This window comes from Petaurus breviceps, unplaced genomic scaffold (genome assembly GCF_028583685.1).
Source record: "Petaurus breviceps papuanus isolate PSGF00001 unplaced genomic scaffold, PetGlider_PUasm1.0 156, whole genome shotgun sequence".
Taxonomy (NCBI): domain Eukaryota; kingdom Metazoa; phylum Chordata; class Mammalia; order Diprotodontia; family Petauridae; genus Petaurus; species Petaurus breviceps.
This window is the reverse complement of record NW_027185720.1, coordinates 6,744,931-6,767,300: the sequence shown is the minus strand read 5'-3', so window position 1 is coordinate 6,767,300 and position 22,370 is coordinate 6,744,931. Positions and strand designations below refer to the sequence as shown.

At 45.2% G+C, this 22,370-nt stretch overlaps 2 protein-coding genes and 1 long non-coding RNA gene across 6 annotated transcripts in view; 2 read left to right on the top strand and 1 right to left on the bottom strand.

The window, feature by feature from the left end:
- Nucleotides 1-22,370, top strand: part of ARFGAP3 (ARF GTPase activating protein 3) — a 111,049-nt gene that overhangs the window by 4,534 nt on the left and 84,145 nt on the right. The window lies entirely within an intron of this gene.
- PACSIN2 (protein kinase C and casein kinase substrate in neurons 2) overlaps nt 1-22,370 on the top strand; it is a 147,927-nt gene that overhangs the window by 96,188 nt on the left and 29,369 nt on the right. For all 4 annotated transcript variants that reach the window (XM_069081958.1, XM_069081957.1, XM_069081955.1 and 1 more), the window contains one exon: nt 1,287-1,414. In XM_069081958.1, coding sequence (XP_068938059.1) covers nt 1,355-1,414 — 60 coding nt within the window. In that variant the 5' untranslated portion in view covers nt 1,287-1,354. The remainder of the gene's footprint in view (nt 1-1,286; nt 1,415-22,370) is intronic.
- Nucleotides 1,401-21,587, bottom strand: LOC138156588 (uncharacterized). The gene is made up of 3 exons (XR_011167188.1): nt 21,026-21,587; nt 4,072-4,157; nt 1,401-3,146 (listed from the first exon to the last, which is right to left on the bottom strand). It is a non-coding gene; the product is annotated as an uncharacterized lncRNA (long non-coding RNA).

The following is a 22,370-nucleotide window of genomic DNA, read 5'->3' as shown; positions in this document are numbered from 1 at the left end:
TCTACATGTACTTTATAGAGAAAAAAACATTTCTTTAACTTCTTTCTATTCAGAAGCTCTTCCCTAAGTTTTAAAATCTGAATCAAGACCATCACTTTACTACACAGTTGTCCATTAATTCCTATTTTTCTGCCCCAGTCCTGCTTGGGGAGAAAATTGGAGCCTTGTGTGGGAGATGGCTCCATTGGCAGATGTGCATAGCTGGGCCTAGCCTGGCCAGGGCTTTCCCTGGCCCTGGTGCTGCTCTAACCCAATGGCACATGCAGCCTGATGGGGTAGAGCCCCCTCAGAATCAGAGCAGCAGCTAAATGTGGGCCAGGTGGCACCTTTGGAGTCCGTCCTCCTGGGCACTGGAGGACAGACATGAAGAAGGGAGCCACCACAGGCAGGGAAAGAGGCCTTGGCCATTCGTCTCTTTTCCCTGGAGCCCTTTTTGTTTTAAGAGTTCTTCCATTCTCAGAATGCTATTGTGCCAAAAGAAACGAGGAGCAGATGGACTTATATTTACCTGGAGAGGCTTATGTGAACTGATGCTGAGTGAGAAGAGTAGAGCCAGGAGGAATTTGTATACAATTACAGACACGACGTATGTGTGACAACCACCTTTGATAGACTGGGCTCTTCTCAGGAATGCAGGGTTATAAGACTCATGATGGAGAGAGATGTCTATATTCAGAGAAAGAACCAGAAATGAAGCAAACCACCTGCTCTCTCTTTTTCTTGTTTGGTCTTGTTTCCTCTTTCCCATTGTTCATTCCATCCAATACAATCCTTCTTTATAACCTGACCAATGTCTAATGTGAAAGTATCTGCAGATCCTGTATCTGATTGTATGCCGCCATGGGGGGGGGGGGGGTTGGTAGGGGGATGAAAATTTGAAACTCAAAAAACTGGGGAACTGAATCTTGTAAACTAAAAGTAAATGAACAAATTAATAAAGACCAAAAAAATTTAAAAAAAAACAAGAGTTCTTCCATTCTCTCTCTATAAAGTAGATCCAAGTACCTTAGCTCTTCAGAAAGTCCTTGATGTTTTCCAGGAAAACACTGAACAGTCAAATTTACATTCCAGTCTCTATTGTTGATAGGTAAAATGTGGTATGTATGAACTTTCTGTCACCTCTTCTCCCCCACGCCAAAGGGAATAGGCTCCATTTGAATGGAGAAAGAAGCCTAGGCTAGGAGATGGAAATTATTTGTCAAGTGGGATTTTCTTTTCTTCTTTACTTTTGAGAGTTAGAGACAGACATGCATAACAAACTCCTCATCTTTTCTCTTTTTTTATAGAGTTGAACTCCTGGCGCCTGTGATTCCAAGCCTCAGCCTTCGGGGGTTCTTCCTCGGTTTTTGAAGACATGTCTGTCACTTATGATGATTCTGTTGGCCTAGAAGTTTCCAGCGATAGCTTCTGGGAGGTGAGTCTTGTCTTGGTCTCTCTGATGTGGCTTAGCAGCCCCTGGGTTTCTTTCCTTATATGTGGTTGGCTGAGTGAATGTCTCTTGAATATATTTTGGATTATAACAATAGAGACTAGTCACGGCTTTTGCATCATCGTTCACGAGGGTGACATTTTTGATTTCCAGCCTGGCTCATCCATGTTCTGTTGACCCACAGTAAATGCATCATCAGAGGGTTTCAGGGCTGTGTAGGAAGAGAAGGGAGGTAAATGAGAAAACTGGTTAGTCTCTGTAGGTTTTCGAGCTTGCTGGAAGCTGGCCTCTCCCTGAGTTTGCTTGATACATCTCTGGGCAGCCATTGAACAAAGGACTTTGTTCACAATGGTCTGGTGAACTGGTGTTCAGACCCAAGCCTTCTGACTGCTCTCCCTTGCTCAATCTGCCTCAGGTGAAGAAGGTGGGGTGGAGGGGGGAGTGGGACTGGAGCTGACCCTGGAAAGTGGGAGGATTGGGGGGAGCAAGGGGGAAGACTTCTTCCTCTGTATCTGAGGGAGCAGCAGAAGCAAAAGTCAGGTGGTAGAACTATGTGAGGAAGTAATGCATGAGAGAGATTGACTCACTGAGAGCAGAGCCTCTGGGGTGGTTTGCTTGACCAGTGGGTGAGGCTAGACTGCCGCAGGCCCTGTGACATGGTGTGTCGTCAGCTTCCTGTCTGGTCATCTTCCTTTCATAGGATCGGGTGGTTTGGTTGGCACATGTGTGAGTATGTGCATATGTGTGTATGCACATTGAGAAAACTTGGAAGCCAGGTTGTATCTGTTTACAAGTGACAGTCTTGTTTCTTACCAGAAGTGCTTGGCTTTGGTGACTGCGGGCCCCCCCCCCCCCCATATACACAGCCCACAAGCTCAGGAGCCACTTAGCCCTTACTGGCTGCCCTGCTCCTCCCTCCCTGGTGAAGCTGATCCTCACAGGGGCCAGTGTAGACAGCTGGTGGCAGATACATTATTTATCATGTCTTGATGGTATCTGTGGTCTCTTGATTGAGTTGATTTTCTTGGTGTCTCTGAATCAATGGACAGGGTCAAGGATCCCTAATTCACCTATTTCAGAGACCTAGGCCTGCATATAAACAAGAAATCCTTTTTCTCTGGTTAGATGCCCAACTGAATGATGGAGTAGTGTGTGTAAACCCCATCCTCTGAGGCTGTCAGCAGTGTGTCTGGCTTGTATTTCCCTGTCACCTAAGGGCGTCCATCCCTTTAGACTATGGTGGAGGTAGTGTTGGCCAGTGGAATCTAGCAGCACCAGCAACGTGAAGAGGACAGCTGGTCTGCAGGAGGCCAGCCCAGGTTTTGCTGTTGTTGTTTCCTTGTTGTTAAAGAGGAGACCTGTGTCTATTTAAGGGTGGTTTGTTTACAGCCAGTTGTGAGAGATGCTGATTCCCAGAGATTCCTGTATAGCCACAGCTGAGTGCCCAGAACAGCTGGCTCCCACTCATCCTGGACACAGCCTCACGGAAGCCTCGTCCAGGTGCTTTTGTCTTGGTATTGATCAGACGACGTGCAGTTTTCTAAAGTCCTTAGACCACATCCATTAGTGGTCCCCCCTCTGCCCCCGAGTGGAGATGGAATTTCTGGATCAAATTCTGTATCTTGAAGCCCAGATGGCCACACGTCAGCGAGGTTGTTGGAGAGATTCTTATTCTCTTAGGAGCTGGAGAAGATGACCTTGAAGGTGCTGCTGAAACCTAGGAAAGGAGATAAATCAGAGACAGAAATAATTCTCTAATAATCTAGTTTATAAAAGCACAAGAGGAGGGTCTTGGAGCAGAGAGAGCTCTCACTCGGCCACGTTTGGATCGATGAGACAGGGGAGGGTTGACTACTCCAAACATGCCTTCCTAACCAGTTTTTGGGTTACCCAAATCTAGCTGGCAACAAAGGGCTGTAGTTGTATGTGGGGTGTGGTGACCCCCAAAATCCCCTACCCAGAAAAATTAAGTCAGAGGTATCTTGAGGAAGGAACAGGAAGTTTATTCAGTTCACGTGAGCAGAGGGCATCCCTTCCACCAGTATTGAACCAGCAGAGTTGTGTTACAGAAAATGGAACAAGAATTTATACCCTAATGCAATCAAGCCTCCTCCCACCACTGTCCCTTCTCCCATTGGCTGGGAGGTGGGCTTACAATCTGGGAGCGAATTCTCCTCCAATGATAAGGAACAAAGAAACCCACTGCTGTCTCTCAGTGGCTGGGAGGTGGGCTTACAAAGAACAAGGAAATAGGGGATAGCCAATTCAGATGTACCTATCCTCCTTATGTGGCAAAGGCCTAAGTGAAGAAGGGAGCGGCTAAGAGCTTAATGCTGATTGACCGCCAGGGAAAGGGGGAAGGGTCCTGAACAGTCTGAACAATTCAAATGTTCACAGCCTTATTTGGCAAGGGAGGGGGAAAAGGCCCCAAGCGAAGGTGGAGATCCAGTACTCAAGAAGGGGAAAGGGGAAAGCGAGACAGGAAGAAAGAAAACTTATGGGCAGAGAAGTTTCCCTTTCCCTTTCAGTTACAATAACTGTTGAGATGACTAAAAAGAACCACTTACATAAATATTGTTGGCTTAGAGTCCCCCAGACTTTGAGACAAAATGGAATCTTTGTGAGAAGATGCTGTCCCTTACCTTCCAGGAGCCTTTGGGGGCAGAGGTGGTAGATGGGGGGCATGAACAGCCCCTCATTGGCCTCAGGGACTCGAAGCCGTGGTGGGCTGTGAATGGAACAAGATGAGAGACAGCGATCCAGTTCTTAGAAACTTGTTTCAGTTGTTTTAATTCAAATAAATCTCTGTTGTAAACAGGCCTTGTTTGATCTGTGCAGTCAGTCCAGGATTCACTCTCTTCCCTCTGCCTGCCCCTTGGGTTCCTCTTGTCCCTTAGGTCCAATGATAATGCCTCCCCCTCTGCCCACTGTGTGGAGCCTTTCTGGTTGACAAGCCAGCTTCTCCCTTGGTCTTGGTTGGATTCCTCTCTGATGTACTTGGCATGGAAGGTATCTTTCTACTTCCCAGTGTTCCCTGGTTATCTGTCTATTCTTCCTGCCCCACAGGGTCATAAATCTGCAGTTGAAGGTTACCTCATGATGGGGTGCTTAGGAGCCATCCCTCATCACTCAGAGGAGACCATCTAGTCCAGTCTCTTCCTTTTACAGATGAGGCAACTGAGATTCGGGGACCTCGGTGATTTACCCAAGGCCTTCCTACATGGGTGGTAGGTGCCCGAAATGGGACTGGAACCCAGGCGTTGTGCCTGCAGTGACCAGGTGCGCTTTCCTTGACATCCTCTGGCCCCATGGTGTCTGCTTCGCAGAAATTGAAGCCTTGTGTCTGGGAAGAGAAAGGAGATGGATGGGGTGGAAAGTGGCTCGGCTTTGGATTTGGTTAGAGATTGGCCTCTCACCTATTATTAAGACACATTACCATGGAAGAGAGGGGTTGGATCAGGAAACCTTTGAAAATTGTCTCGTTGGGAGTTTGTCCCTTATGATCATTTTGTTTTGTCTTTTTGTAAGCCCCCACATCTGGAAGTTAGTCCCAATAAAAAAAAATTATTCTGGTTCTTTGGCAGTTTTAACCATGAGTTAAATGGAAGTACTTCATTCTGTGTTTATAAAAACCAAACAAACAACCAGCCAGTTTCTTCCCTTTTTTATAGACAGATATTCACAGGGTTGATTTGGAAGAGAGCTGGGTTTGAATTCCAGCTTTGTCACTTATACGTAAACTGGGCAGTTTGAGGCAGAATCATTTTGGGCCTGGATTTTCTATAAAATGAGCATTTGAGACAAGCTGATTCCTAAGGTCTCTGGGAGTCCCATATCCACTGACTTCACCAAGCAAGCCAGGTTACCAAATGGAGCTCCGTTTGCGGCAGCCAAGCCTCTGCCCCCCAATGCAGAGTATCTTGGGAGGGCCTGACCTGGACAGGGGCCTTCTTTCTGTCATGCTACAGATCAGAGAGTCATTGAGATGGGGCCGGTTTATAAGGCTTTAGAAATCAGCTAATTCACTTCCCTTCTTTTACTAGTGAGGGAATTGAGGCCTGAGAAATGACTTGAGGTGACTGGCTCAGAGTCATCAATTTGGAATTGAACAAGGATTAAAATCCTAGCTTGTTCCCTGTTGAGCCCTCTTTCCCACTGGTTATTACTGTGCTGGCTTTGAATAGAATGGGCCCCAGGTACTCAAGTCCTGGAGAAGAGAAAACCAGTTGGACAGGATTGTTTTACAGCTCTGAAGGTGCCCTTGCCTCCATCAATGCTGCTGGGAAAGATCCTCCCCTTGATAGTGTGAATGTGAGGGGGATGGGGATAGCAGGGCACGATCCGGGATGCTGGGGGCCTCCCAAGCTAGGGCTCACAGGGTACACCCCGTGGAATGCTTCAGAATGTCAGTGACTTGGCTCGTCCATGCCCTCCGCCACATGAGAGCCCCTCCCCATCCCAGGGCCTCTGCCATTCTGTGGGTAACAGGGATCATCACTAGTTCCCATCTCTTTTTCTGCCCATCCATCTCTTTTTTTTTGCGTTCTCTTCCTTTTCTTTATTTTTATTTTTTTCCCAATTTATTTCTTTATTTTTAGTTTTCAACATTCATTTCTACAAGATTTTGAGTTACAAATTTTTCTCCCCATCTCTCCCTACCCCCACCCTAAAATAGCAAGCCTACTGAATACCCCTTCCCCCAATCTGTTCTCTCTTATATCCTCCCCATCTCCCCCAACTTTCTAGTAGGTAAGATAGATTTCCATAATCCAGTGGCAGTTTATCTTATTTCCCAGTTGCATGTGACATTCATTAACATTTGGTTTTTGAAACTTTGAGTTCCAGAGTCTTTTCCTTCTTCCCTCCTCACCCATCCCCACTGGGAAGACAAGCAATTCAGCACAAGTTGTGCTTGTGTAGTTATGCAAAACATTTCCGCAGTAGTTATATTGTGAAAGACTAACTATTTCCTTCCATCCTATCCCGCCCCCCTCTTATTCTATTTTCTACATTGACCCTGTCCCTTTTCAAAAGTGTTTGCTTCTAACTACCCCCTCCCCCAATCCTTCTATCACCACCCCTCTTATCCCCTTCCCCCCAATTTCCTATAGGGTAAGATACCCAATTGAGTGTGTATGTTATTCCCTCCTTAAGCCAAATTCAATGAGAGTAAGGTTGACCCATTCCCTTTCACCTTCCTGCTCTTCCCCTCCATTGTAACAGTGTGTTCTTGCCTCTTTTACATGAGATAATTTACTCTAATCTGTCTCTCCCCTTCTCCTCCCAATATATGCCTCTCTCACCTCTTAATTTTATTTTTGAGATATCATCCCTTCATATTCAACCCATCCTGCACCCTTTGTCTATGTATACATGTACACACATATGCATATACTCACATATATATTTATATACACATACAACCTCCTATACATACATATATATGTATGTATACATATATGTATATTCCCTTCAACTACCCTCATATTGAGAAAAGTCTCATGAATTACAATTATCGTTTTTCCATAGTTCAGCTTTAATAAGTTCCTTATGATTTCTTTTTCCTCTTTACCTTCTCATGCTTCTCTTGCTTCTTGTAATTGGAAGTCAGATTTTCTGTTCAGCTCTGTTTTTTTCCTCAAGAATTCTTGAAAATTGGGGCGGCCAGGTAGCACAGCGAGTAAGACTACCGGCCCCAGAGTCGGGATGACCTGAGATTCAATCTGGGCTCGGACACTTAGCACCCACCCAAAAACACCTGGCCGTGTAACCCCTGAGCAAGTTACTTAACCCCAATTGCTTAGGGGTGGCCACGTGGCACAGTGAGTAAGAGCACCCCAGAGTCAGGATGACCTGGGATCAAATCTGGGCTCTGATACTTAGCACCACACCCAGAAATAACTGGCTATGTAACCTTGAGCAAGTTACTTAACCCCAATTGCTTTAAAAGAAAAAAAAAAGAATTCTTGAAAGTTGGGGAGGAGCCAAGATGGCAGAGTAGAAACACAACTTTGGCATGGGCTCTAGCCCCAACCACCTCCAATACCTGTAAAAAAAAAAAAATGACTCTAAACAAATTTTAAAGCTACAGAGCTCACAAAGTAACCGAGAAAGAAATCTTTGGCAGGCCGGCAGGAAAGGTCTATTTCAGCACATTGGGAGGGAGCCTAGCACAGCTCTGCATGAGCTGCATGTTTCTTGTTCCAGGATGGCCCTTACCAGCCACAGCCACAGCAGACTTCAGGAGAGTGAATCACCAGCAGCTGTGGGGGGTTCCAGACTTCTTAACCCATAAACACCAAAGACAAAGTAAAAAATCAGTGTGGAATTCTGTTGGAACAGGGAGGGATGGAAAAGTCTGGTCCAGCCCCTGCCTCCTGGCCAAGAAGCAGGGATGGAGGTTGGGGGGGGGGGGTGCTGCAGCTATACATCCCCGCCATGTGGCTTCCTCAGGAGCTCCTGGCCTGCTGCAGATTTTAGGGGGACCAAGTAACCATTCAGAGGGTAATCACTCTTGCTTTGACCTGCCTGGATCTGGATCACGGTCTTGGGTGGTGGTCCTGGGGTGTGTGGGCAGTGAACCAGAGCTTGTGGGGGCTGTACAGAGGGTGTCCTTCTAACAGCAGCAGCTGCAAAAACCCCTGCAATTTGGGACAAAGCTCTCTCTATTCTGGAAGCAGACTTCTACCTTGGCAAAAAGCTCAAAAGTCAAGTAATTGGCTGGCAAGATGAGCAAGCTGAGGAAGCACAAACACCATAGAATCATTTTGGGGGGACAAAAAGGATCAAGGCATGGAGTGGGAGGAAGACAGCAAAGTCAGAACTCCTGCATTAAAAGCCTCTAAGAAAAATATGAACTGGTTACAGGCCATGGAGGAACTCAAGAAGGATTTTGAAAATCAAGTAAGAGAAGTGGAGGAAAAATAGGGAAGAGAAATGAGAATGATGCAAGAAAATCAGGAAAAGCGAGTCAACAGCCTGTTACAGGAGACCCAAAAATACACTGAAGAAAATAACAACTTAAAAAATAGACTAACTCAAATGGCAAAAGAAGTCTAAAAAGCCAATGAGGAGAAGAATGCCTTAAAAAGCCAAATTTGCCAAATGGAAAAGGAGTTTCAAAAACTCAGTGAAGAGAATAACTCCTTCAAAATTAGATTGGAGCAATTGGAAGCCAATGACTTTATGAGAAATTAAGATACTATAAAATAGATCTGAACAAATGAGAAAATAGAAGGCAATGTGAAGTATCTTGTTGGAAAAACACCTGACCTGGAAAATAGTTCCAGGAGAGATAATTTAAAAATTATTGGAGTACCTGAAAGCCATGATCAAAAAAAGAGTCTAGAAATCATCCTACAAGAAATTCTCAAGCAAAATTGCCCTGATATTTCTAGAACCAGAGGACAAAAGAGAAATTGAAAGAATTCACCTCAACTCAAAAAAAATCAAATTTGGGATCAAAAAAGATCCCAAAAAGAAAACTCCTAGAAATATGATAGCCAAATTCCAGAGTTCCCAGGTCAAGGAGAAAATACTGCAAGCAGTCAGGAAGAAACAATTTGAATATTGTGGAAACACAATCAGGATAACACAAGACCTAGCAGCTTCTACATTAAGGGATGGAAGAGATTGGAATATGATATTCTGGAGATCAGAGGAGCTAGGACTAAAACCAAGAATCACCTACTCAGCAAAACTGAGTATAATGCTACAGGGGAAAATATGGTCATTCAATGAAATACAGGATTTTCAAGCATTCTTGATGAAAAAAACAGAGCTGAACAGAAAATTTGACTTTGAAATACAAGAAGCAAAAGAAGCATGAGAAGGTAAACAGGAAAAAGAAATCATAAGGAACTTATTAAAGTTGAGCTATTTACATTCCTACATGGAAAAATGATAATTTTAACTCATATGACTTTTCTCAGTATGAGCATAGTTGAAGGGAATATATGTGTGTGTGTGTATATATATATATAGGAGGGTGTATGTGTATATAAATATATATGTGAGTGTGGGCATATGTATGTTGATATATACATAGACAGAGGGCGCAGGATGAGTTGAATATGAAGGGACGATATCTTAAAAATAAAATTAAGAGGTGAGAGAGGAACTTATCGGGAGAAGAAAGGGAGAGATAGATTAGGGTAAATTAGCTCACATAAAAGAGGCAAGAGAAAACTGTTGCAATGGAGGGGAGGAGCAGGAAGGTGAAAGGGAATGGGACAATCTTACTCTCATTGAATTTGGCTTAAGGAGGGAATAACATACACACTTAGTTGGGTATCTTACCTTACAGGAAAGTAGGGGGGAAGGGGATAAGAGGGGGGATGATAGAAGGGAGGGCAGATTGGGGGAGAGAGTATTTAGAAGCAAATGTTTTTGAAAGGGGATAGGGTCAAAGGAGAAAATAGAAAAAGTAGGGGGTGGGATAGGAGGGAGGGAAATATAGTTAGTCATTCACATTATAACAACTATGGAAATGATTTGGGTAACTACACATGTACAACCTATATTGAATTACTTATCTTCCCAGTGGGGGGCAGGTGAGGGAAGAAGGGAAAAAATCTGGAACTCAAAGTTTTAAAAGTAAATGTTTAATTTTTTTGGTTTGTTTTTTAATATGCAACTGGGAAATAAGATATACAGGCACTGGGGTATAGAAATCCATCTTGCCCTAATAGAAAGTTGGAGAGGGGGTCATGGGGGAGGATATAGGAGACAACAGACTGGGGGAAGCGGTATTCAGTAGACTTGCTATTTTGGGGTGGAGGGTAGGGGGAAAGACAGGGAGAAAAAATTGTAACTCAAAATCTTGTGGAAATGAATGTTGAAAACTAGAAACCAATAAATAAATTTTAAAAAAGAATGACTGAAGGTCATTTTCCCTTGTAGCATTATACTCAGTTTTGTTGGGTAGGTGATTCTTGGTTTTAATCCTCACTCCTTTGATCTCCGGAATATCATATTCCAAGCCCTTCAGTCCCTTAATGTAGAAGCTGCTAGATCTTGTGTTATCCTGATTGTGTTTCAACAATAGTAAAATTGTTCCTTCCTGGTTGCTTGTAATATTTTCTCCTTGACCAAGGAACTCTGTAATTTGGCTATGATATTCCTAGGAGTTTTCTTTTTGGGATCTTTTTTAAGAGGCGATCAGTGAATTCTTTCAATTTCTATTTTGTCCTCTGCTTCTAGAATATCAGGGCAATTTTTCTGGAGAATTTCTTGAAGGATGATTTCTAGATTCTTTTTTTGATCATGGCTTTCAGGTACTCCAATAATTTTTAAATTATCTCTCCTAGATATATTTTCCAGGTCAGGGACTTTTCTAATGAGATATTTCACATTGCCTTCCATTTTTTCATTTATTTGGATCTGTTTTATAATTTCTCAATTTTTCATAAAGTCATTGGCTTCCAATTGCTCCAATCTAATTTTGAAGGAGTTATTCTCTTCAGTGAATCTTTGAAATTCCTTTTTCATCTGTAAAATTTGGCTTTTTAAGACATTCTTCTCATCATTGGCTTTTTTGAACTTCTTTTGCCATTTGAGTTAGTCTACTTTTTAAGGTGTTATTTTCTTCAGAACTTTTTAGGATCTTCTTTAGCAAGCTATTGACTTGCTTTTCATAATTTTCTTGCATCATTCTCATTTCTCTTCCCAGTGTTTCCTCCACTTCTCTTACTTGAGTTTCAGAATCCTTCTTGAGCTCCTCCAAGGCCTGTGACCAGTTCATATTTTTCTTGGAAGCTTTTGATGCAGGAGTTCTGATTTCATTGTCCTCCTCCAGTTCCATGCTTTGATCCTTTTTGTCTCAGAAAAAGGATTGTATGGTCTGATTGTGCTTCATCATCTTACCAATTACTTGACTTTTGAGCTTTTTGCCAGGGTAGAACACTGCTTTCAGAATGGAGAGAGCTTTGTCCCAAATTGCTGGGGTTTTTACAGCTGCTGGAGCTATTAGTTGGGCGCTCTCTCTACAGCCTCCACAAGTTCTGGTGCACTGACGATACACCCCAGGGCCACCACCCAAGACCGTGATCCAGATCCAAGCAGGTCAAAGTAAGAGTAATTACCCTCTGAATGGTCACTTGGTTTGCCTACAATCTGCAGGCCAGGAGCTCAGAAAACAGGCATGGGCACTGGGTACCTCCCGCCACTTCTCACCTGGGGGCAGGGGCCCGGACTGTGCTGTTCCTTTACCCTTACAACAGAGTTCCTGACTGACCTTTTATTTTCTCTTTGGCGTTTATGCATTAAGGAGTCTGGAAACTGCCACAGTTGCTGGTGATTTTCTCCCCTGGAGTCTGCTCTGGCCAGTCTGGGCTGTCCTGGGGCTGGAACCACAGTTCACTGGGGATTACACTCAGCTCCCAGTGCACTACAATAGACCTTTCCTGTCAGCCTGCTAGGCTGCCTTCAGTGGGAGATTTGTTTCTCTTTGTCTCTTTGTAGGTTCTGTAACTTTAAAATTTATTTAGTCATTTTTTTACAGGTATTGGTTAAAGCCAGAGCCCACACCAAGTTTGTGCTTTTTTACTCTGCCATCTTGGCTCTGCCCCATCCATCTCTTAAATATTCTTACACCATTGTCCTGGAGAAGGCAAATCACTGGCCTGGTAACTGTGATTTAGGGAATGCATGTGCCATGATCTTGTTTACAGATGAGCAGACTGAGCCTGTAAATGTCAAAGCCGGGATTCCTCAGGGGCTTCCTTGTCTGCTCTGGGCTGTATGGCCTCTCAGTTGGCTCCTTTGGTTCATGGAGGGAGTAAGATCAGGTGACCTTTGGAATCCTGCAATTCTATAAAATAGTCCTGGGTTCCAGGCAGTGAGCATGTTTGCAAAGAGATGGCGGTAAGAATGGCCAGAATCTTGGCTTTGCCACCAGCAGCCTGTGCTTGCGTGAGTTACCGCCTCCCTCGACCTGCTTCCCCATCTGTGGGATGGGTATGATACCTGGACCCCTGAACTGCCAGGGACGGATGTTGGGAACCTCACAGGAGACAGTGGAGGCAGACTTTGTTACCAACTCTAGGGCAGTTTGCTGAGAAGGTACCTCCTAAATGTGAACTCTGGGCAGAGAAACTCAAGTGCCCCCAGGACATACGGTATCAGAGACAAAGCCCTACTCCTTCTGGCTCTGCCGGTGTTGATGGGTTTTGTCTAGAGGCTGCTTTTCTCATAGCCCAAGTCACATGAATCCTGTAGGTACAGTGTTACCTAGAGGGGACCCGTTTCTTCCTAGGATTCCACAATTTTAGTAAGTGGTTTTCAAAAACCTGCTGAGACCTTTCGTAGCTCTGAGGGACCAGGTTTGTCTGCCAGCACCCCCAATGTGTCAGCTTCCAAGAACTGCTACCGTACCACTTTGTCACATTATCGAATAAGGGAATGCTTAAAGCTTGTGTGGAGATGTAGCTTGTGCTCGTGAAGCCGTGTGTGTGCGTGCATGCGTGCGTGCGTGCGTGCAACTCCCAGCAGTATAGCTTAATGTCTGCTCTGCAAAAAAATGTCACTGCTGCCAATTCCTTAAGATACTCAATGTTGCAGGAATGTAGTAGGATCTATTTTAGGTTGTCAGTGCCTGAGGCAGCAGGGCGGTGCAGTGGATAGAGTACCAGACCAGGAGCTGGAAAGATCTGAGTTCAAGCAGTATGATCCTGGGCAAGTCCCTTAACCTCATTCTACCTCAGTTTCTCATCTGTGTAATAGAGACACTAATAGTATCTGTGTCTCAGGGTTGTTGTGAAGACCGTGTTTGCCAAGTGCTTAAAGCATATAAATGCCAGTTGTTATTCCTTTTATTGTTAACAGGAAGAGCACCAGATTTCCACTGAGCAGAGTTCTGGGTTCAGATCCTGACTCTGGTGTTTGTCTGGTCCTATAAAAATACATTACCTTTATGAGCCTTGGTTTCCTCTCCTGTAAAGGCCAGATTTGCCTCCCAGAGTTTGGGGAGCAGTGCTTTGCAGACAGAGGCTGTGGCTGTGAGGTCCAGGAAATTGCTTCCTAGCAATCTGTTCACATGGAAATGACCTGGATTTGCCTGCAGGGTACACTGAGTGTTCTTAACCCCCTTGGGAGGAATTGTAGCCCCCAGTTTTCCAGAGCAGCCTTTGTGGGTTCTGAATCAATGTAGGTGTTTCTCGTCCCAAAGGGCTCATTTGGTAAAGCTTAGGAAGCGTCAGGGGAGGGCCAGGGGAAGTCCTGGACAGAAGGGGAAACTGACTTTGTGCACTAGCTGATAGTCCTCCCGGATCTTCTGACTGTTCCCATGCAAGTCACTCCTGCCAGATTGAGTCAAGAGGGGCTGCACGTGGGAGGCATCCAAAGTTTCTGAGGTTCCCCAGGTTAATAATCAGGTGTGGAAAGGACTTTGGGACTTTCTGGTTGCCTGAGCGTTAGGCACAGGGATCCGGGCTGCTCCTTTTGGCCGGTCCCCCCTTCTTTGGTGCAGAAAGAATGTGACCTCCTCAGTCCAGTCCACAAGGCCTCGAGAGGTGTCTCAGGCCTTCCATCGGTGCAGCAGTGTATTGTGGGAAGGCCAGGGAACACCAGCATTCTAACCCTTGTTCTGCCCAGAGCTTGCTCGATGACCTTGGGAGATGGCTTGCCTTCTCTGGGTCTGTTAAAATAGGGGAGCAGTAGCCCTTCTCTAACTCTGATGCACTGGGCTCGTCTGCCTTGCCTTTGATGGCTCAGCTTGAGCAGTGCCCCTGCTCTGCAGAGTGCTCTGAAGCTTCTGGACCTTTAAGCTAGTCAAGCAGTCATAGCCCTGCCCTTCTTTGAGGGTTTCAGAGTAGCCACGATCTCATCAGGGTTTGAGTTACCCAGTGATCCTGATTGAAACCCTTCCTACATGTCGCTGTGATGGATCATTCTCTAGTAGCCCACCTCCCAGGCCTTGATAGACCACTGGGCCCAGAGTCAAGAAGACCTGAGTTCAAATCTTGCCTTAGACATTTACTAGCTGTGGGACCCAGGGCAAGTCACTGTACTTCTGTTTGCCTCAGTTTACTTATTTGTAAAAAGAAGATAATCATGGCCCTGCATCCCAGGATTGTGTTGAGGCCCAAATGAGATAACATTTGCAAAGTGCTCAGCCAAGTTCCTGGCAGGTGCTGGGTGCTTTATAAATCGTTTCTTACTTCCCTCCAGTTTTGAACATCTTGGCATCAGCAGAGCAGGCCCAGAACTTTCCTCTAGTGCCCGGCAGACCTTGCCAGTTGGTGCTGAGCCTGTCAGAAGCATGCTCACCTCTCTAGCAGGTGCTGGTCAACTGGTACCTAATTCTCCAAGGACCCTGGAAGCAATTCTGAGGTCACTCTGACCATCCTAGTGCGAGGTGTCTGCGTCAGAACCATTCTCAGTGTGGAAAACACGATTTATGTGTGTCAGGGGCCGATCAGACATTGCTGCTAGTGCCTGAGGCACTGTCTTTTGGCCAGACAGGGTGTCGTAGTGTGTGGGATTCTATGATGGGATTCTGGTTTTCAGTGGTCTATTATAGAATTGGCCAAAAAAAAAAAAAAAAAAGGATGGGGCAATTAGGGGGTGCCATAGTGCACAGAATGCTGGGTTTGGAGTCAGGGTGTCCCATCTTTCCAAGTTCAAATCTGGTCTCAGACACTTGCTAGCTCTGTGACCCTGGGAAAGTCCCTTCACCCTGTTTGCCTCAGTTTCCTCATTTGTCAGGTGAGCTGGAGAAGACAGTGACAAACCACTCCATATCTCTGCCACAAAAACTCCAAATGGGGTCATGAAGAGTCAGAAACAACTGAACAACACCGCCCAGGGTGGTGAAAATGGCGTCCACAACCTTGTTTTCTCAAAACGTTGATCACTGTATTTTATTTGAAGGAATTTCCTTTTGTCATCCTGTGGAATTTTGGCATTTAAAAACCTGATCCTGAGAAAGGGCCCATTAATGTCACCACTAGACTGTCAGAGGGGGTGGGGGGTGGGGTGGCAGGTATAGATGACAAGCCCTGACTGCCAACTCCACTCTCACCTCCTATAGGATCAGAGACTTAAGCTCCAGGCCCTTGAGAGAGAAAAGGAGCCTCCTCCCTTCTGTTCTGCTCTCTCCATCCCCACCACTCTGTCTCAGCTCAGCCTCATTATTTTGTGACCTAACAGCGGCTTAGGAAGTTGAATTCTGTCTCATGCCTTAGTACACTGAGCTTGCCTATCTAAGAAATACAGTGAGCAGTTCAATTCTTGGATTTCTGCCATCGTTGGAAAAAATCCGCCCTTTGAAGGTCCTTAGGCTGTTGGTTAAGGTCAGCTTCAGTAAGAAGTCTGAAAAACAGTTTGTGTACGTAAGCCAATCTTTTTCAAGTTTAGCACTGTTGAAAGGGTCTTGTTCAGAGTGGTGGGTGTCCTGGAGAGCTCCAGAGTTAAAGCATAGCCCATTAGATTATCTTAGAGTTTTCAGAGGATCCCTCAAAGTGGGAGAAATTACCCAAGGACCCCCTTGAAGCTGACACAGGGTCTTCTTTGGACTTCTGTAGAACGTATGTAGTGTGATCAGTGTGATCTGGGCTTTGATCATGCCTTTGTTCATTTAATGAGCTCTTATTAAGTGCCTACTGGGGGCCAGCAGTAAGACTGATTGATGCAGAGCCGAAACACAACACAGCCCTTCCCTCATCCTGCTCAACCAGACAAGGCTTTTTTGAGCGCTAATCATGGGCTGGGGACTGTGCACAGTTCAAAGAAATAGCGCCTTGGTGACTTGCCTTCAGTAACTTCCAGCCTGGGTAGCAAAGTTGTGAGGTCCGGCCCACGTGTAGTGAAGGGGTAACAAGATCAGGGCCTCCTGAGCTCTGTGAGGAGAGGTGCAAGCTAGAGGCTGACAGGAGACCAGAGAGAGGTGAGAAGTCACGTGGTAACCGAGGCAACTTTGTCTTTGGGGGATGAGGGCAAAGGGTACCCCAGTACTTCCCTGTTCTGCTTTCACCTTGGGCTTTTCCCTCTCAGGGCCACCCATCACAAAACTGCACACAGAAAGCTTTTCAGTGTCTCCCATTATCTACAGCAGTGATGTCGAAGCCACATCAGGCCAACTTAGATAATGCTAATTTGTGGTGTTCTGTGTTGTATTGTGTTTACATTTATTTTGTCAGATATTTCCCAATTGCATCTGCAAGCCTGATCTACAGAACAAAAACAACTCCATAACCAGACATTTCAAGTCCTCCTGAGTCTGGCTGCAACCCACCTTTCCAGGTTCTTTTCATGTTACTTCCCTCCTCCAAGTAAAGCTACTGCCAATTTTGACTTTGTCCTCTGACCCTGTTTCATCCAGTCACTATGGGAGTTCCCCTGCCCCCAAACACACACACACACACACACACACACACATACACACACACCACCTCTACCAGAGCTAATTTAATAGTATGTGTCCTGCCTACAGAGCTGAGGCATGAGACTCTGCTACCCAGTAAATGTATTGCTGTGCAGAAATTCTAGAGGTTAAAAACCTGGGTTTTATTATGCTTAAGTACAGGTTAAGAATTCAGAAAAATAAACCTGAACCCAGTTGGGGTTCACACCAAGCTTCTTATAGGGAAAAGTTACATCAGAGTGTGGGGATAGTGGTGAGTAGACCCCATATGTGTTGAGGGGGCTCATCGTTGTGTAGCTCAAACATCTCTGACCTCTTCTCTCACCCCACCCCCCTTCTCCAAGGGAAACTTTCATTCCTGCCAGGAAGGTTGGCGCCAGAAGCCATGATTATGCATTCTTCAGAGAGAGGTGGTATTGGGCTAAAATTATATCTATCTGCTCCCTTAAAGACTGTTCAGTTAGAAGAAATGGTCGGATTCCATCTAACTTCTGATTGTGTTGTCATTTTGGGTAGAGTTGGGCATCCCAAGCTCCATATCCAAGGCTCAGCCCCTTTCCCACCCAATACTAGGTTCACAGTGAACGCCCATAGAGAAGAGCAAAGAAAACCTATTTATCCAGATTGCAGTAAAACAGAACATCAGAGAAGGTGTACATGGGACGATCTCTCCAGAATGATAGAGCTCTCCCATGGGGACTGAGATAACTCACCTCAGCTAAGAGAGAGAGAGAGAAGACAGGGTCTCACCCACGGGGTAGCTCCCCAAAGTCTCTAGAGCAGCATGCTGGGTGTATGGACATGAGGGGTTGTAGCAACAATGCAATATTTACAGTGCCCATGATCACAATCAAGACCGTGACTATAAATATTGCATGATGTTCGATCGCAAAATATACCAGATTCTCCAGGTAGAGGACAACTGAAACATTTATTTAGATACCAGAAAACTGAATCCCAAAACCAGTAAGCCAATTCCATCATAGTACCAAAGATATTCAGAAGCCATGATAATGCTGAGAGCCACAGCATCCTTCAGCCTTCCTACAAATCAATACAAGATCAACATTTACTCACAAACCTCTCTATCTCCTTAAATGAGTGTCCTCTCTTCCATACCCTCTGTAGCAGCAAGCCCCCCAAGCGTCCTCAGGGTGGCTGCCCATACAGGTTCTTGGATCTGCTTTGTTAAAGGAAAGCAACTCAAAATGGGTTAACAAGCTTACTTTAATCAGTCAGACATATATCGTTTACCTTGTTCAGGGGAAAAGGTCAGCACCCTGAACCTCAAAGTATACAGGCAGAATTATCAAGACAGAAACAGATCAAGTAGACAGATTTCCAAACTGTCCAACCATTACATCCATACCCAATCAACATCTGGGTTTCCACATCTGGGTTTTTCAAAGCCAGGGGGGGCCCTGGACAACAGCTTCCCAGAATACAGATCAAATCACAGAACACTTCTCAAAGTGAGCCCCCAAAACAAAGCCTCACATCAGGGCTTATATAGCCTTCTCCTGGCTCAGAGAATGTAACAACCTTATTGACCCACTGGCCAATCAAAAAGTATCTACTGAAAAACAGGCCTCCCACCCCAGGCTTCAGGTGCACTTTAACCTAGGGGCAGGGAAGATCTTCCAAATTTGCATTCCCATTACACCCTCTGGCTAGCTCTGATCAGCTTCCTGTGGGCTCTGCTTCCCTTTAGCAAAGTCTTCCCACCACAGGTTCCATGTGATTACATTCAGCCTATCAGGGGGCAGAGTTTACTTTCAAAGCAGGGGAGGTCTTCAGATTCCTCCCAAGTCTATTAAGGGGCAGGGAATCTTTAAATTCCATTGCCATTACAGGGGTATAGACATGATGGGGGCTGCTCTCTCCTCTCACATCTTCCCAAAATCTTAGTCTCTCTTCAGCAACCTGAAGTGGCAGCCGCCTCATCTTCTTGCTGAAAGCTGAAAATGACTTGACCAGAGGAGAAGGCCTAAGACTTGAAGAGTGCCCATAGGGAGCCTGCCCAAGGCTGGCGCTGTGCACTCGCTCCATCTCTGCCCTGCCCTACCCCTTGTTCCTGGCAGGGCCTTCACCTCCACCCACCATACAGAGTCCCACACAGACAGGCTTTGGGATGGGTTCCCAGAGAGACTGAAATCATTGTTAACATGTAACAATCTTTATGGCCTCCTAGAAGAAGAGATTGATAGTCTTCTTCCTTGGATGTTCTTACTGGTTAAACAAAGTTACTTATTTAAACAGCTGAGTCTGTAAAATGATCCTCTACTTCTACTTTTAAAGAATTCACAGTGGGCTGATTGAGAGGAGATATGCATGTCACAAAGTAGTTGCCAGATCTCTTTGGAAAATGCAGGCTCCCCTTTGGCTTCTCTGAGTCAGGTTCCAGCCAGGCGAGGTTAACAGGGACGGGCTTCCATAGGCCAAATGGCCCAAAGGAACATCATCATAAAGCATAATAAGAGAAAAATGAAAAATTTTCTTAACAGGCCCATGACATCATGTGTGCCAAAGTGCCTTGTGAAGCTGGGCAGCTGGACATAGTGATAATAAAGTGAATAAATATTTGTAGAGGAGTCTGACTTAGTCCCCAAGACTGACTGCCCTGGAGTGCCTCCTGCTGTTAAAGAATGGTCATAGCTGGTGTCTGTACTTTGTGTTTTAGACACAAGCCTGCTGCAAACACTTTTACTCATTCTGACTGAACGCATTCTTAACCTTTCTGTTGCTCCAGTGGGCTTCACCAGTGGGAATCATCCTGTTTTGCTGTCAGTTTCTCTAACACAGGTGTGGGAAACCTTTTGCCTCGAGACCACATGTGGACCTCTAGGTCCTCAAGTGTGGCCCTTTGACAGAATCCAGTTGTGACCTTGAGGCCACAGGTTCCCCACCTCTGTTCTAACACATGTCACTTGGTAGTTCTTAATTGGATATTCTCAAAGAATAGACAAAATCCAGCAGTGAGGATTGAGCAAGGGGGCAGAGTTGAGAAGGCAGGTTTAGAACCGTCATCTATTAAAATGTGGGCATGCCTTGGGTAGTCATTTTCCTAAAACCAGCCAATCCCTTTTTGATCACTACCCCCCAAGGATTCTCCTTTTACCTGATCAAAGGTGAATTCAAAAGATAATTAATTTAACTGATAATTACCTTATCTTTCTTAGTATCTTAAACTACTAGCATCTGGATACAGCTGTCTGGAGTCTGAGAGACCTGAGTTCAAATCGGCTTCAGACACTTTCTAGCTGTGTGACTCTGGGCAAGTTGCTAACCTTTGCCTTGGTTAGCCAGGCGAAATAACTGCCAAAGTGCCCTTGACAGAAATAGGGGAGGTGGAAAGAGGGAGGGTTTGGGGAAAGCAGTAATGAGTTTGGTTTTAGACATGCTGAGTTTGAGATCTGTATGGGATGTACAGTTTGAGATGTCCAGTAGTCTCCTGACTAGAAGCTAAGAGAGGGTAAATAAGTAAGGCTGGGTAAATAGATCTGAGAATCGTCAGTATGGAGATGATCCATGGGACTTAGGAGAGCATCCTGTGGAACAGTATCGAGGGAGAAGAGCCAAGGGCTGTAAAGCTTTCCAGAGGATGGCTGCTGTGAACAGCTTTCAAGGTTCCGATTACACAGTATCGTGAACACTGTATTCAATAACAAAACAGAGCAAAACATTCACAGAAAATCAAGGTATGGCGTTCACAATGTTACAGCTTATCGCGGAAAAACAAACTAGAGAATTCACAATGACTTATCACTAAAATGGCCACATAGTTTTCACCAAAGTACAATCGTTTAGTAACTCAATCATTCAATCATCCTTAAGGGACACAAAATACGAAAGTCAAACTACTCCACCCCTGGTTAGTACATTCATTTAGTCAATCACAGCGTCCTTAATTCAATCACAAATAAATTACAATTCCATCAGTTACTACTGAACAGAAAATAACAATTCAGAAGACAGGACTTCCAGCTGTCTGACCATTACATCTACACCTAGTTAGTTACCAGAGAGGGGAGCACCAACATTGGGGTTTTCAAATGGGAGGGGGGTGCCCTCCCCCACCCCATACAACAGCAGCCGAGAGTCTCATCCCAGCCAAATCACACAACAGTGAGTCCCAAAGCAAAACCTCACATCAGTATTCACAGAGAGGTCTTTTCATTGTGACTTGGGGCAGGCTTTCAGCTTTCATTGTTTCCCTTCCATGGTCCCCCTCCTACCTGAATTCACCAAACTGTCACCTGGGTTCAAAGGCAGACAGCTCCCAGCTCCTTCTCCAGCTCTCCATGCAGTTCCTGTTCCACACTGAAGCTCATGGTATCCAGTCCACCTCAAATCTCTCACAGTCTCTGTTCCTGGGAAGTCAAGGCTCAACAAAGCCACAAACAGATGAAGTACCGACACCACAGCTGTGCCTCTTCTGGCAGCTTGGCTAGCCTTCAGAAGGAGCTCGGCCACCACAAGTTCCCAGGAAATTCTGACTTTCCCAGCTGGGGTTTTCCTTATATACAGTATTGCTCCTTCCTGTTACATCAGCTACAGGGGTTCATACCTTCTGTTTCTTTAACAGAGGCTTAACTTGAAACTAGGTGCTAAGTATCTCTCAGCTTAGCAATACAGAAGGATCTTCAGATTTCATTACTATTACATTAGGGCCCAGGTCAGAACCCTGGGGACATGGGCTGTGAGAGGCCAGAGGAGGAGCCATCCAAGAGGGAGGAGGAGGATCAAGAGTGAAGCACCCTTTGGGGGGGGGGGGGCGTGGGGGTAAGGGGGCAGGAAGGCAGTAGGGTCACTGCCTGTTCCCTTCACTAGTCTGAGCAACAGAAGGCCCTGTGTGGGTTGGAAAACCACTTACTCAAAATAAACTCAGACTTCTCAAGGTAGAAGCAAAAAGGAATTTATTACAATCTTCCAGGAAAGGGCGTTCCCAATCTGACAAAAGCCAGAAGGGAGAAGCACCTCACAAAAGGCAAAAGCATGATTACATAGCCCTAATGCAGAAATCTCCCACCCTCCCACCTGACCATTCTCCCATTGGCTGGGAGTTGAGCTCACACTCTAAGCACCAAAATCTAGGAACAAGGTCTCTAATTTTGTTAGATAACATACATAATATATGAGGTTCACTAAGCAAGCTCAGTAACAGCTCTAGAATACTGAACCCCCACTAGTCCAACCTAGATGTATCCTTAGGATCTGGGCCTGAATGTCCCAAGGCCACTGTCTGCTTTCTAGTTGGTCAAATTCACCTGCTGCTGCCAGCTCCTTTTTACTTTATATCATTTCACCTTTAGTATTATCTAGGAAATCTCTGGGAACCCAACTTCTTCCCAAGGCTATTGCCTCAACTCTTCCCAAGGCTACTGTCTGGTACTTTTTATCAGTAGTCTTGTTTCAGCAAGTCTTGCAGTTCTGTAGAAACTTAACCCTTTACTACCTCTCACACTACTGAACTGAGTTACAAAGTATAAAGAAGAAATAAGAATCTAATAGGATGTTCAGAATGGGGAAACTTCGCTGTAAGTCACCTCTCACAGCCCCAAACTGTGCTTTCTCTAAATT